The following is a 15,616-nucleotide window of genomic DNA, read 5'->3' on the forward strand; positions in this document are numbered from 1 at the left end:
CGAAGGGATTATCACTAATATTTTCACTAACAACTCCTAATTTTTCATGAGATTTTTAATTTGACTGTTTACTTTTTATATTTATTTTTTTTGCAATTTTGTGATAGTGAAACTTGGTTGAATCGAACTTGGTATAATTTGATAAAAATCAAAGCTAAGTGGATATCAAAACCATATAAACCTGAGCTGTATGAAATTCGGTTTGAGTACTCTGGTTAATAGAAGTTGTAAATCGAAAACATGAACCTTAACCGGATTAACCCACCCTGACTCTCCTTCACGTACCGAACTTAACCAATACTACTCAACCGGACGAGAGTGAATTTGTAGATTACGCACTAACCGAGAAAATGTGAATCCATAAATTTTAAAAAGAAACGAATTTTTTTTTTGGGCTATAAACTATAAATTAAGTACAAATACGACAACAGCATAAAACATACAACAAATGGGATTATGATTCATGAAATTTTTACTTAGATTTTTCCATTTTTTTCTCAAGCTTTCTTCTGTTTTTTCTGAACCAGAGGTGGAGCCGGAAATATAATTCTAAAGAGCATCGCAGATAAAATAGCTCCGGTGTAGGAGCTGATCCAATACACATAAAAATGGTCCCATGTGTTGTGAGACTTGTAGATATATGCCCACCCAAACGCCTGCATCACAATATATACCACAAGACTATATATCAAGATTCATTTCAAAATGTAATAAAAATGAATTAACAATTCTTGAGTAGGACGAGTATGAACTTACAATGGCAGGATTCATGAATGGTCTAGTGAATTTAGAACCTACGACAAACACCGATACGGTAGCGAGTGCGAGCAAGAACGTTTTCGCGAGCAGTTTTCGAGGACCTCTTAGGATAATTAGTAAAACCAAAAATGTAACACTAAAACTTAGGACCACTTCAGAAATAGCTCCATTGTGTGCACCAAATTGCAATGAAGGCTTTCCTCCAATCCTAGTCTTATACTTTTCCGGTATCATCTCCATGATCGTTATCGCACCGCCTGCCGCACCAATTGCCTAAGATATATAAAAGGTTACATTACATATGGAAACAAATATGCCAGTGGGTACTTGGGCCAAAATCTCCAATTAAAAAAGTTTGTACGTTATTCAAAAACACACATGGACCACACACAATAAACTTCACATAGATCCAACAAACAAAGAAAATACATTGCTCTAACAACAAAATAAATGTAAAGAAATTCATAAACAATGTGTAAGGATAAAACTTTAATAGATTCTTATTCGAAGAGACAAGACACAAAAGCAAATACTCATATGAAAAGATGTCACAAGTATATGAACAAAAATCTTTCTGTTCAGAACAAAATAAAGAACAAGAAGAAGAAGTTGGTTTGGTTTCAAAAGCTAGCTTAGATCATAAACACACACCTGAGCAGGAGATCTAATGGCCAAGGAGAAGAGAGAATCACTGGAAACACCGGCGGTATAAAACGCTGCGTTTCCACAAGGATTGAAGCTAGCACCACCAAGAACGTTTCCAATAACCGTAAAAATCGAGATGGAGACAAAAACAACCAACGTTGAGATCACAAGAGGAGCCCAAGTGATACCATGAAACCCTACGGCGGAAACAATCGCCGCCGTCTGTATCCCAAACGTCGCCGAGAGAATAACCCACAAAAAGGTTATCACCATATCACCTAACGCCGATTTTACCGCACTCATCGTAAGTATCGTTTTTTTTTCTTTTTCTTGAACGTTTGGGTTTAAGAAGATTGTTTTCTTCTTGTTGAAAAGAATATATTTATCAGTCCACTCAAAACTAATATTCTTTTTTTATATAGAAGGAAGATATGTATGACTATGAGTGACTCACCTAACGGTTAGCTGAATTTTGTAGAAATGTAGATAGACTATCCCAAATTTATATAGAAAACAAATATACTTTTGTAACTCTTAGAAAAAGATAATTGAAAAGTTTGTAGAGAAAAAGATGAAATCCTTATGCTCTGATTAACATAGAGGGCCTGTTTAATTCCAAAATGGGTTTGTTGTACAAAATATGTAATGAGTTCATTTCCATATTCTCTGCCACCTCAAATGACCATGGTTCCTTTTTGGTGAGCTCTGACTATGGAAAGTCTATACTGCTTTTTTTCTTTTTCCTTTTTAGTGTACTAGTGTACAAATTATAATGATCAAATGAATGTAGACACTATTGAGAACAGATACATGTAAAAATTAACTTATAGGAATTGAGCACAAACAAAAACCTTTTTTCTTTCCTTTTTCCAGTATATATTAGAGTAAAAAAAAATGATATACATAGGCTGGTATATAGTCAAGATATTATAAAAAAAGAAAAAAAAAGGACAGAACCTAAACGAGAAACATAATTTATGGTTCTGCAGAAAGTATACCCAAGAGGCCAAGACCCCCTCTTGGGACGAAAAAGAGAGAGTTTGTTGCATTTCTTGATATTCAAGTAATGAGATCGCATGTTATTATTAGCATAAATTCGTTAAACGATATTAGCTAAAAGAATTAGGATATGCTTATGAGCATAAGTATCAGGGGTCGGCCCTGAGATTTTATTGTTATCTAACCTTAGAACCCAAACTTGTGGTCTGTTTAGCCAAGGTTAAGAAAGAAAGGTTAACCAAACCATTGCTGACTATTGGACTCTAGATAGGCCCAGCCCAGTGCGAAACCATACAAATTTTTTTGTTTTCCTTTTGTATCTCCTCTACATAATTTTTTTTTTCAAATTGATGTGTTTGGAATTATTGGGCCACAAAATAAATGTCTTTAGTTTTTTGAAAAATTATTAACTATTATTCGTTTATTTTTTTGACATCATTATTATTCGTTTGGTATAGCCCTGTGCCTATTGGATTTATTTTTATAAAAATAACATGAAAAACTTGTAAACTTTCCTTTTTGTATATTTATATATATCCAAAACTAATCCAAATTAGATAATATTCAATAGTCGGTTCTCAATCATACTCCACTTTATATAAACCTCATTAGAGGAGGTTCATAATTAATTCTCTCTCATTTGACTCGAGGAAATTTCAGAAGAAGAAGATGATGCCGATGACTGAAGAATTTTACGATGAAGAGGAAGAGCTTGGTTGCTTTAGATTTAATCCTTCAGAAGAAGAACTCATACTCGATTATCTTCTACCAAAGCTTGGCTTCCACCAACCAAACACGATATATTTGTTAGAAGACAGGGACAACATCTACGCCAAAGAGCCGTGGCGGCTTAATCACACAGAGAATGATATCTTTGAACCTAACGAGTGGTTTTATTTCGTGAAAAGGACAAATCGCAAAGTTAAAGGTTGGAAAGCCACTGGAGAGTTAAAAGATGTCGTGTCGAAGAAAACCGGTGAAGTGATCGGGAAGAAGAGGAATCTCAGGTTCTACGTTGAAGGTGATGAGAGCAAAACGAGTGGTTGGACCATGAGGGAGTATTCTTCCATTGGCAATCAAAACCAACGTCTCTGCCACCTTAAAGGACCATGATTCTGTTTGGTGAATATCCCTCAAAAATATGATGATTATGGAAAACGATGACTTCTTTTTTTTTTTTTTTTTTCTAAAGGTAGTTACGTTACTCATCATCATTTTATTTCGTTGTGTTTCGTTTGAAGATTCTCCCGTATTCTTATATCTTTATTAGTATACACATTATAAGTCAAGGATCTGAGAGTCTCAATGTTTTCTTGTTTATTTAATTAAAGATTATTCAAGTTTTTTATGAGGAGCTTTGCAGCTCTTCGCATGTTACTTTTTTCATAGATAACAATAATGGTTTCCTTTTTTTTCCGAGGAAGACAGTACGTATTATTCATATAATGTATGAAAATATAATGAGATATTAATATTTTCTTGAGAAATATATGAAATAAAGCTTGTATCTAAACTCTAAATCCAAACCCTAGAGTAGAAGAGGTAAACATGTTTCAACAAACTTTTATGATAAGAACTTATCTTTTGTACGTAGTATATATCAACAAAAAAGGAAGTTTGCTAGTTTTCTTGCTCTATTTAGTCAATCTATAAAAGATGAAAAAAAAAAAACGATATTGCTATTTGATTTCCTATATTTTTGTATGAATTGATTGTAGAGGATTCTTCTTCTTCTGAACATATTGTAGTAATATATATATTTTTAAAGAAATATTAGATCGAATCTCACAAACGGAAGAATCTTTCCACGTTTTGAGGAATACGGTCTGTCACTGTCACCTACACATATGAAATATAAGTCTGTTTAGGGTTTTTAGCGTCGGTCTTCAGATTTTGTTGGAATAGGATGTCCTAAACATCAAAGATCTAAAAATTAAATCAAAATTGAAGAAAAAACCTTAGATACAGATCTATTTTTGGACATTTAGTCACTCTTTTGGACGCTTCTTTGGACACACAAACACACATACCTTAGACACATTTTTCAAACATTTAAAATTTTAGATCCTCTATATTTGGATCCCATCATTGGACAATGTCAAATATAAATCTAGTTCAAATGTCTATTTGTAAATTTTTTATTGTAAAATATGGATCCCATTGTTGTAGATGCTCTAAGGGAAAATACGTATGGTCAATTTTGTCAAGATTGAGAAAGAAAAGTTGAACCATATATAATATAACTTAACATTGATTATGTTTTTCTTGTGGTATGTTTTGTTGTTTTGTTGTTTTTAGTTGTAGTTTTCAGTCTTACTCTCTTCTTTGTTTGATTGTTTCCCTATTAATCGCTGATGCAATTCAAAAATGGTATAAATATTTAACGTTATAAATTAATATAAGGTGAGCAGGAAAGCTTTATATTTCTTTATTACTTGCAAGTTTCATTACTTGTATTTCATTTCAATATTTATAGGATAAAGTTTTATAACATAAAAAATATAGTAGCTTCAACTTTTGTTATTATATAGTCTATGCAAAACCATTTTAAACCGACAGATAAATGCACACAACTGACAAATTTGTTGTTGGTTGAGGTATGGATTGGCAGCAAAAAGGAACTTTTAAAAATGTGAACTTTGACTGTGAATCTCCCAAAAACTCCCAACTTCTTCACCGTCATCGTCAAGCTTACGCCAACCACTTAATTTATTACACATAGACTATCATTTTTCTAGAGACAACCCATAAACAATAAAGCTACTTTTTCAAATGTAACCCCCATATTCTTTTTGTTTTGCTTTGTCAATAAATGTAAAGCCATTTTTTATTTTGTAACTGAAACATTTTCATTACTATTTGGCTAAATTAGCTAAACTTTTCTTCAATCGTTTGGCTCACGCTTCTTTTTTTTTTTTTTTAACGCGTGCGTTTAATTAATCTAAATGCAAACCATAAATCTATAAATACTTTTTACTAAAGAGAGTCAGTTACTCAAATGGTGAATAGCTTTATCATTCAGTAGCTACAATTTACGGGAAAAGAAGTAATGGTATCCAAATATTTAATTTATAGTGCTCTGAAAGATTCACCATATATTGAAAAACTAGAAATAGAATTTTTCTATTACCATTTTAATTATGGTAGACAATGTAAAGCTCATGTTTTTTTTCTTCCCAAATCTTGAAAATGAGTTGTTTAGATTTTTAAACTAATAGATGTAGTATTTTTTCCAAAGTCAATAGCCATGGTTTAGTTACAGAAAATAAAATGGCTACGATTTGGTCAAATGATTTATGGCTTGTAGATTAATATTCGATATTTAAAATTACGAGGATCATAAACAAATGGATTGAATAGGACTATAGGAGTGATTCATTTTCTAATTTTCCCATTGGGAAAATAGCAACTAGGTCAACGACAAAGAAAAGTCAAGACTTGTTTATTTCTGAATTCTGACCGTATATCACTCCACGAGGCCAGGCTCCTGCAACTCAAACGTCTGGTTTCAGTTTGGACCAATAAATAATTTTAGAGTTTATATCTTCTAAAATCAAATGTAGAATTTGCATGGATTATATATGGAGATATTACTAGTTTAAGATATCCTATAATACCAAAGTCATCCTCAAATGTAAACACTGAACTGTTTCCATTTATTAGTATAGACTCATTGATTGAAAATAATGGAAAACTATAGATGATGATAAATAAGGAAACATCAAAGAGCTAAGTATTTATAATAGCTAATAATTAAAAATTATATCCATCATAAACAAAATTCAGGAATTCCCATGTGAAAAGAAAAGTGGACCGACAATATAATAGTCAATCATCACAAATAGTAAGAACGTAACATAGCGTTAGATGCGTATTCATATAACATTATGAAATGCTAACTGATTGATTTTTTCTCTTTTTAATAAAGTGGACATCTTTGTCAACAAAATGGGTAGATTTTTTTTTAATGAACTGTAACGTAAAGTAAATGTGTCACTGACAAAACCTAATTAATAAAAGCCGTGGACTATAGCGCGTTTCTTCTCTCCTTTTTCACACCTTCCCCTGCACTCTTCACTTTTGGTTTTTGTTTTTCTTCTATTATAATGGTTTAATAAAATATATATAGTCTATATAATATAATATAATATGTAACAATGAAGTTTTGTATTCGAGTTTTTATCCAACAAAAATCAGGAAAATAGCTAACTGTTTTTTACTAGTAAATTTCTGATTACAACTTTTAAAAAATATATAACACTTATTGTTTACTTTGAATTTTCATATCAAGGTGACCTAGTAGGGATTGAACTGAAGTAAACTTATAAACACATAATTTTTTGGAAACGTAAGAACTTGAATTTGTGATCTATCCAATTGTTTTTTTTTCAATCAATCCAACTTAGAAGAGACTCTACTCTCCACTAGTTGTAATTAAAAAAACAAAAACAATTAATAAAATGAAGAAATAAAACTTTGTATATCTCTCATAAAGTCGACTATTTAGACTTTTAGAGGTAAGGACAATATCTTCTTTGCTTACATACCCCACTCTTGTTATAAAAGACAGTAACCTTTCTTGAGATCACTCTTTCTTATTTGTGTGTTAGTGCATTGAGAGAGAGAGAGAGAGATAGAAAGAGAAAGAAATCGTCATGGCTCATGTAAGTGAAACTTCTCTAATCCTCTATCCTTGTTTCTTCCTGTCGTCTTTAACATATAGATCGTCAAAACCTGCCTAATAATGTCTTATCCTCACATAACACCTTTTTTTTTATCTCCATCTCTCTGTTACTTAGAACCCTCCATTCATATATACACTAGGTGCCAAATTTGGTCACGTGTTTGGCCCTTCACGTTCTTGACTCTTAGCTAGATCCTTGTTTCTTGTGGATTCTTGAATCTTAAATCTTGAATCCCTGAGTTTTGTTGGTTCTTGATTTTGATTCTCGATTCTTTAGTCATTGATTATTCGATCTTTGTTGGTTTTTGATTAGAGATTTAATTAGCATATTTATGTACTAATAATTGAATAAATGGGAACAGGGGAGATATGATACTTACAAGAAGAAAAGTGGACAGATTCCTCGGTTTGGAGAATGGGAAGAAGCAAATGAGATGCCAATAACACAATACTTTGAGAATCCAAGACAAGCTGGTCTGATTCGTCACCAATACACAACAACTTCTTCTGCTTCTTCCACTACCACTTCATCTTCATCTTCTTCTTCTTCTTCTGCAGAAGCCTTAAAGCTTGCTTCTCACCATCCCCGTCCACGTCACCTCCACGCTCAAAGACAGGTTCATTCATCTAATCACTACTTATTTTTCTTAATTATATAACATTTATTTAACTCGATAAACGTAATTAAGTATCTAAAGAAGAACGCGTTGTTTGTTTGATTAATGACTTGGCGTAGACGGCGGGGACGAAGGAGAAAAGAGGACCACAAAGGCGTGTGCGTGACGTCAGTGCACAGTCGGACAAGTATTACATTGACGTCAACGGTGTTAAGCAGTTCAAAAACGACGTTGCTCTGACTTGTAAGCCACCTAAGCCCGTTGATGAAGATCTCTACAAGATTCCTCCTGAGTTTATCCATTCTTCAACAAGGGTAAGAGCTCCTTCTCACACACAACTTATTTTACTGCATTTTATAACAAAGTTTTATATATTTTTAATCAACTTTTCAATTTTATATCACTTTTTCTTTAACTTTGTTTGTTATTTAAAAAGAGTTTTAAAATAAATTTGGTGTTGCAGAAGAGAAGGCCTAGCTTTTTAGCTTGTTTGGTTCCATGCGCATGAATCGAAAAGGAAGAGCGAAGAAGAAGAAGAAAAAGTAGGATCATGAATGAATAATGTAATTTGTTTTTTGTTTTTGTAATTTCATCCTAATATACAGATATGATATATACGTGGTTTGACAGAAAAAGAGAGCATACGAGTGGTTTTTGAAAAAGAGTAACAAAGTAATATCGTAGTAAACTAGAGTAATATATCCTTTTGTCTTGTTACATATCTACTTTATAAGATTTTCTCTCATTTTTTTTTCACGTACGTTCTCAACATTTTTTTTTGTGTTTTGTAAGAGAGTTTTAAAGAAGGCTTGTACATCTTTAATTTCATAATCACAGATTTAGTAAAAGAAAACACTTACAAAGACTAACTATCCCAATTTTATTCTTCTCTTTTATGACTTACTAGTTCATCAATTTACTAAAGTCACAAATAGATGTGTAGTATAGCTTGAGTATAATTATGATTTTTTTTATGAATAAATACATTATTGAGTATAATTTTTTTTATGAATAAATACATTTTAGATGTAGATTATAATTATGAATAAATACATGATTGAGTATAATTTTTTTTTGTATCAATGTACATTATATTAATTTCAATTTTGGAAGGAAAAAACTTACATAATGGTTGTTGATCGAACTAATAATATCCGAAAACACATAAGAGTAACAAAGTCATTGGTAGATGGCCTAACCAACCCCCACTATATATTTCGATTTCCCTTGGAGTCAATTATCACTCATTCCACTTTTGATTTTTGATTATCCCGTGACCCTAATTTATGAGAGCATATCTATGATCTATCATGTTAATCAATTGTGGGTAAAACTCCACATTTTGAATATGGTGATGGTGATTGGTGAGTGTAGTGTTTTGCTACAAAGTTATCACATTGATTTGATTCTCCATGTTACATCGCCACTTTTTCTTGTCCTTTTCCTTCCAATTTTAGCCCCACATTAGCTCAACCAATTACCACCGACGCCCTCCTCAAAATCCTTAATTACGATCCATTAACCCCACCATAATTATTTTTAACAAGTAATTGATTATCTCTTCAATCTCGAGTACTAAAAATTATTTAATTGTTGATTGGAGTCAACTTAGCATAATCAACACATAAGAGGAGATTATGACCGGCCATATAAGCCGCCGCCTATTGTTAGATTCCTAAGTTATCCATTCAGTTGACCTATATCTACGGTAATGCCATTGCCTTCCCTTTGGCTTTTATGTCTATCATTGTCATTATAACCATTATGGCATTCACTACAAAAAAGAGAGAACCTCTGCTTTTGTAATCCTCCAAAACCCTCAATTCACGATCATGAATCAGAAAGTCAACTAAGAGTAGCAAAACTCAGGCCTCTTCAGGCACTACTTATCGGTCTCACAGAGACTATACAACTTTTCCTTCTTTCTTTCTACACTTTCTAAAACTATCTAGTATTTACGATGAATTTTGGATCGGTATATATGTATCATGGAGCTATTAACAAGACCTGATTTTGGATGATTCCTTCATGCCCTCTGTGGCTCTTTACCAGTAACGAATCTCTTTATCCACTGTAATATCCCTTGTGCTTTTCTCGCTGCACGAACTGATCCTTGCTTCGCAAGCTTCGTAAATGTCCCGTGTTGATTCTCCTCTTCTCCTACCACTTTCAGTCTGGACCTGTCTCTGTTTCTGTCATACATGTTGAAGACGATCACTACAGCGTTCTCACCAGTCAGCAAGCTACTCGGCTTCCTCAAGATACTGAACAGATCATAGATAAACCCTAGTTTATCCATTTCTTCAACAGCCCGGTTGTGTGTAGATATCAATGCCAAGAGAGATAACAACTCATCCACATTGCTTCCTGCTTTGATCTTTTTGGTTGCCGCATGAATCAAACCCGCTGAAACAACCTTTCCCTTGTTCTCCAGTACAATACAGAGGTTAAAGACAGTGGAAGTGGCTTCTTTGGTAGCTAACAAATCACCCTCTTCGATAAGATCAATCAAAGCCTTTACCGCTTCCGAGTTCCCAATAATGATCTTGTTAGAATCAATGGCTGAAAGTGATGATAAAGTCGCAGCAGCGTTTCTTCGTGTCTCATCTGTCCCCTGCTTCAAAGACTTTGTAAGCAGAGGGATCACTAGACAGTTTTCAGCAATCACTGTTTTATTACTCTCAAGAATCGAGAGGTTGAACAAAGCTGTGACAATATTCTCTTGAAGCTCGAGACTAGAGTCTACTGCCTCGTCCAAAGTAGAGAGCGGACTGAGCAAACGGGTGATAGAATCATGGATTCCAGCGACAAAGAAGACCCGAACATTAGGAAATTTCTTGGTCTGGTGACGCAGCTCTTTTGCAGCTTCTATCTGATCTGCAACAGAGGAGGAAGAGGAAACCCGCTGTAGCAATGCTTCTATGTCACTAGTGAACAGCTCAGCGACTAATTCATCAGATGGTTTTTGATGATCATATTTGTTAACAAGGCACCATTGCGTAATCAAGTCACTGATCAAATGGTTTGGTATCCAAAGACGGTGAGAAAGGACTTGTTTGGTTTTGGGACATGTACGTTCATGCTTCAGCCACTCTGTGATATATCTCTTTTCATACGTCTGAAAAAATAACCAACATAATAAGAGAACAAACTCAGCACATAAACACCAGAATCTGTATCGTAAATCAAAACTTTTCAAGAAAATTAGATCAATCTCTGTATTTTCTACAACACAAACAAACACATTTGTTTCATGGAGGATCTTTCTTGGCAATGTGAACCATTATAACTCTGTTTCTTTTTCCTCTGATACTAAAACTTTGTATGCATATGCATAAAGAAACAAGGTGGATTTATATATACACATAAATAGCATTCATATGAATATATCGAAATTGAAACACATGCAAATTCAAAGATCAACACACTCGAGCAAGAATCACAAGAAATTGTCAGAAATTTGGCTAAAAAGAAAAAGAAGAGAATAATCAAACAACCTGCCCAGAAGCAATGATCACAGGCTCGATCATGATCGTATTGGAGAGTGTACATATAAACTCTTTCGGCACTTCCACCGGAGAAATATCAGATTCCGGTATCTTCGATTCTACTTTCCTCAGACAAGTCAGGATTCTAACCGCTTCATCAATCGCTTTCACAACTCCAGAAAAAGCTTCAGTCTCATCGCGATCATTGCCTCCTCCGTCGTTCAAAATCTCCGTCAATACTTTCTGTAACTCCCGCCGCAGAGTATCGGCGTTTGTTTCCGTCGAATCCGCCATTTCAGCCGGAGAATTCTCGACGAACGCACACGTGTATACACAAAAACCCAAAGCAAAAGAAGCAAAAACCCTAGAAACTCGAGAATTAGGGGAATTTGAGAGAGAAGCGAAGAAACTCAAATATGTATGTGAATCAGTTGGCTCTTTTTCTTTAATCTTTAATTAAAATTTTTGATTTTTGTTTTAATTACGTACGCCACCTGTGTATATAACTGCCACGTCATATCCGCATTCTCTGCATTCTTTTTTGGGAATAGTTTAGCTAACAGACGACTTTCATTGGTTAGGAAATTTTCAGATTCGTTGGTGAATAAAAATTCTTTAGTTCAGTGTATATTATTAAGCATGCTATGGTATATGATCTAATTAAGAATTCCGTGTAATGTTCTACTGTCACTTTATTAGTCCACTAGATTAGATTGTTTTTAGTCTTACCATGGTTGGTAATTTGTATATCCTTAATGTTTAAGGTTATTTTATACTCGTCTAAATAAGATCACTTCCTTTATTGGAAAGTCACAGCCTTTTTTTTTATATTTTGTATATGATTTTATTTAACATATTTTTCTATTTTTTTATATGCTTGTTTTGGCAATGTTTAGTTAGAGAAAATTAGAGAAGAGCTTAATTCACTTACACCACGCGGTTTACTATTCTGATGTGTAAACGAAAATTAGAGAAGAGCTTAATTTCGGATTTGCTTCTACTAAATAGGGACATGTTCACATTATAGATTAGTTATTATAAACTTTTATATATTGTTGTTTGTGTATACAAACAATTATCTTCTTCGTCATATTATATTATTAGATTATTACTATCGATATATACAAATAGAATTTTATACTTTATTCCTTTATTTCATATCATACTTCTAGAAAAAATAAAAATTCATAACAACTTCTAAATATTTATTAAAGATGTAATGTAAATCACACGATTTGAATTTCTTGTGGTTATAGTTTGAGTATACGAAAAATGAGCAACATGCTGGAGTATGTTACCTTTTTGCGAGTATTTAAAGAAAATGCCTTCTTTTTTTGTATAGCTTGCTGATGAGTGTGGTCTATAAAGTTTGAAGAAGTTTAGTTCGTTTATCCCAACCAAAATATAAGCTTTAGTGAACACGATTTAGACGATAAAATAAGCTACACTAAAAATATGATGTCAAACGAAAAAAAGGCTTATATAAAGTTATGTCAAAGTCAAATGAGTTATGGCTTGAGACTTGAGAGGGAATAAAAATGGGTGGGAGGGATCAAAGTGTGTGCCGTTTCGTGAATGTGACAGCGAACAGCAGAACATTTGGAAGAATACAAGAGAAAACATCCACATGATCACTTGCTGTTTCCTTTGGTTTTTACGCAGTCTCCATTGTGTGCGACTCATATTTACAGGTCGGTGTCTTAATATGGCCATGTGTCATGATTATGCTACTTTTGGTCCCAATGTTCAACTAACTCCTCTGCATCACTTTTAACGGTCGACAAACAACGAAACGTATAATCTCTTAAATAAATCAATAAATACCTGAAGCCAAGAAAACATTCTTTATAAAAAAAGATAGAGAGAAGTAGTATACTTGCAAAAGCAACTCAAGATTCTTTGCAGAATATTCGAGAAACCAAAGGAGACACATCATAGTTGAGAAAAATATTGATGCATAATAGAAACGGCCTTTTCCACGTTCTCCAATTCATTAAAACAGAGGTTTAAAACAGCGTAAACAGCTTCACCCGTGGCTGATAAGTCATATGAGTCACCGATTAGATCTATCAGAGCCTTGAGTGCTTCCGAGTTCCTTATGATGATCTTGTTAGAACCAATGCCTGAAAGTGACGTTAAAGTCGCTGCAGAGACTCTTTTTGTTTGATTTGTCCCCTTCCTCAAAGATTTTGTAAACAGAGAGAGCACAAGAAGTTTTTCAGCAATTACTTTTTTATCCTTTCTCAACAGTCGAGATGTTGAACAATGATGTGACGATATTCTCTTGAAGCTCAGGATTCGAGTCTACGTCTGAGAGCGGAGTGAGCAACCTAAGTCAACAAATTTTTGGTATAGTCGAAGCCGAGAATATGTAACATTCTTTGATATTATGCAAGAAGTAACGTGTAAGATGAAAAAGAAAAACCCATTTAGTTGAAATTGCTCTCAGAAAGTGTTCAACAAAGAAGAAAAAGAATATTTAGGGGTTTAAGAAGATCAATAAGCTTGGTACAAAATCTCATCTCCACTAGTGGTAATTCAAACGTGAGCTTGATGATTACTACATGCCCTCTGCGGCTCTTTACCGTAAAATCCACTCTAAAATCCTTTTTGCTAGGCTCGTGGCACGACCTGCTTCTTGGTTCTCAAGCCTCGTAAATGTCCCGTGTTTATTCTCCTCTTCTAGGACCACATCCCGTTTCTCCTCTCTTAGGACCACATTCTGCAAGGCTTTGTAACTTTTACAAATGTTGTAGACGATGACTACAGCGTTCTCATCATTCACCAAGCTATTTGAGTTCCTCAAGATACTGAACAGATCATAGATAAGCCCTAGATTATCCATTTCTTCGGTAGTTTGGTGGTTCTGTGTAGAAACAAATGCCAAGAGAGATAACAACATAGATACATTGCTTCCTGCTTTGATCTTTTTGATTGCCGCACGAATCAAACCCTCTGAAACCGCCTTTTCACTGATCTCCTTTACTGGACAGAGGTTAGAAAGCGCGGAAAAGGCTTCACTGGTGGCTAATGAATCACCCTCTTCGATTACATGTATGAGAGCCTTGAGTACTTCCGAGTTACCGATGATAATCTTGTTAGAATCAGTGTATGAAAGTGAATTCACAGTCGCTGCAGAGTGTATTCGAGTCAGAACTGTCCCCTGCTTCATATACTTTGCAAGCAGAGGAAGCACAAGAGGGTTTTCAGCAACTAGTGTTTTATTCTTCTCAGAAGTCGAGAATATGTGCAATGCTGTGACGATGTTCTCTAGAAACTCAGGATTCGAGTCCTCCGAAATAGAGAGCGGAGTGAGCAACCTGGTGATGGAATCAGGGATTTTGGCGACAAAGTAGACACAAACACTGGAAAATCTCTTGGCCTTGAGGGCAAGCTCTTTTGCAGCTTCTGTCTGATCTTCAACCGAGGAAGGAGAGGAAATACGCTGAAGCAATGATTCAAGGTCACCAGTGAACAGGTCAATGACTTCATCTGATGTTTTTGGCCGATCAAAGTTGTGAATTAGACACCATTCCTTAATAACCTCGTTGATCAAATGGTTTGGTATCATAAAACGGTGGTAAAGGACTTGTTTGGTTCTAGGGCATGTACGTTCATGCTTCAGCCACTCTAGGATATAGCTCTTTTCAAAAGTCTGAACGAAAAACAAAAGAGTAAAATCAGCATATATAAAAACCAGAGAATCTGTGTCTTGGATCCTAACTATCTGTATTTGCATAACACATAAATGAACACACCAGAATCATATATATATATATATGGATCTTTCTTTTTCTTTGATACTGAAACTTTAAATGGAACTTTATATGCTCATACGAATAAATGGAATATCGAAAACTGAAGCAAGAATCACAAGAGATCAAACCTGGCCAGAAGCGATGAGCATAGGTTCGATCATGATCTTGTTCGAGAGTGTACATATAAACTCTTTTGGAACTTCCACCGGAGATATATCAGATTCCGGATTCTTCGATTCTATTTTCCTCAGACAAGTCAGGATTCTAATAGCCTCATCAATCTCACAGTGATCTTTGCCTCCTCCGTCGTACCAAATCTCCGGCAGTACCTTGTGTAACTCCCGCCACAGAGTATCAGCGTTTGTTGACTCGTCCGCCGTCGAATCTGCCATTTCAGCCGGAGATTTCTCTACCAACACAAAGAACCCAAACAAAGAACTGAAAACCCGAGAAACTTGGTGAATTAGGAGGGAAAGTTTTCTGTTTGGAATGTAGAGAGAAGCCAAGAAACTGTTTTATATGATATGAGTTTGTTTTATTCCTCTGTTTCTCTTTAATTACGTTACACGACTTTGATTGGTCTGGAAAATTCGGTGATTTAATAAAAATTCTTAAGCTATATGCTCTGATTAAAAATTCTGTGCAATGTTTTTTTATAAAATTTTT

General features: G+C 34.3%; 5 protein-coding genes and 1 long non-coding RNA gene across 10 annotated transcripts; 3 read left to right on the plus strand and 3 right to left on the minus strand.

The window, feature by feature from the left end:
- Positions 1-327: 327 nt before the first annotated feature.
- SIP1;2 (Aquaporin-like superfamily protein) lies at positions 328-3,668 on the minus strand. Of its 2 annotated transcripts, NM_001203400.1 has the most exons (4): positions 3,569-3,668; positions 1,411-1,733; positions 757-1,032; positions 370-656 (listed from the first exon to the last, which is right to left on the minus strand). In NM_001203400.1, the coding sequence occupies exons 2-4, from the start codon at positions 1,705-1,707 to the stop codon at positions 498-500; spliced, it is 732 nt and encodes a 243-aa protein (NP_001190329.1). In that variant the 5' UTR covers positions 1,708-1,733; positions 3,569-3,668; the 3' UTR covers positions 370-497. The 2 variants fall into 2 exon arrangements, with proteins under 2 accessions (NP_197330.1, NP_001190329.1); NM_121834.2 differs by lacking the exon at positions 3,569-3,668 and having other exon boundaries at positions 328-656; positions 1,411-2,000.
- AT5G02885 lies at positions 2,669-2,877 on the plus strand. The gene has a single exon (NR_142636.1). It is a non-coding gene; the product is annotated as an other RNA (long non-coding RNA).
- On the plus strand, positions 3,073-3,516 carry NAC088 (NAC domain containing protein 88; the record flags this gene model as incomplete). The annotated part of the gene is made up of 1 exon (NM_121835.1): positions 3,073-3,516. The coding sequence occupies one exon, from the start codon at positions 3,073-3,075 to the stop codon at positions 3,514-3,516; it is 444 nt and encodes a 147-aa protein (NP_197331.1).
- Positions 3,669-6,597: 2,929 nt separating the features above from the next.
- On the plus strand, positions 6,598-8,672 carry AT5G18310 (ubiquitin hydrolase). 4 transcript variants are annotated; one of them, NM_121836.4, is made up of 5 exons: positions 6,598-7,067; positions 7,450-7,561; positions 7,646-7,704; positions 7,824-8,018; positions 8,168-8,636. In NM_121836.4, the coding sequence occupies exons 1-5, from the start codon at positions 7,059-7,061 to the stop codon at positions 8,210-8,212; spliced, it is 420 nt and encodes a 139-aa protein (NP_568362.1). In that variant the 5' UTR covers positions 6,598-7,058; the 3' UTR covers positions 8,213-8,636. The 4 variants fall into 4 exon arrangements, with proteins under 4 accessions (NP_568362.1, NP_850843.1, NP_001331858.1 ...); NM_180512.4 differs by having other exon boundaries at positions 7,450-7,704; NM_001343544.1 differs by having other exon boundaries at positions 6,932-7,561; positions 8,168-8,567.
- A 797-nt stretch (positions 8,673-9,469) lies between these two features.
- Positions 9,470-11,584, minus strand: AT5G18320 (ARM repeat superfamily protein). The gene is made up of 2 exons (NM_121837.3): positions 11,202-11,584; positions 9,470-10,822 (listed from the first exon to the last, which is right to left on the minus strand). The coding sequence occupies exons 1-2, from the start codon at positions 11,484-11,486 to the stop codon at positions 9,731-9,733; spliced, it is 1,377 nt and encodes a 458-aa protein (NP_197333.2). The 5' UTR covers positions 11,487-11,584; the 3' UTR covers positions 9,470-9,730.
- Positions 11,585-13,773: 2,189 nt separating this feature from the next.
- Positions 13,774-15,342, minus strand: AT5G18330 (ARM repeat superfamily protein; the record flags this gene model as incomplete). Its single annotated transcript, NM_121838.1, has 2 exons — positions 13,774-14,847; positions 15,079-15,342. The coding sequence occupies 2 exons, from the start codon at positions 15,340-15,342 to the stop codon at positions 13,774-13,776; spliced, it is 1,338 nt and encodes a 445-aa protein (NP_197334.1).
- Between the last annotated feature and the right edge of the window lie 274 nt (positions 15,343-15,616).

This window comes from Arabidopsis thaliana, chromosome 5 (genome assembly GCF_000001735.4).
Source record: "Arabidopsis thaliana chromosome 5, partial sequence".
In the NCBI taxonomy this organism is placed as follows: Eukaryota; Viridiplantae; Streptophyta; class Magnoliopsida; order Brassicales; family Brassicaceae; genus Arabidopsis; species Arabidopsis thaliana.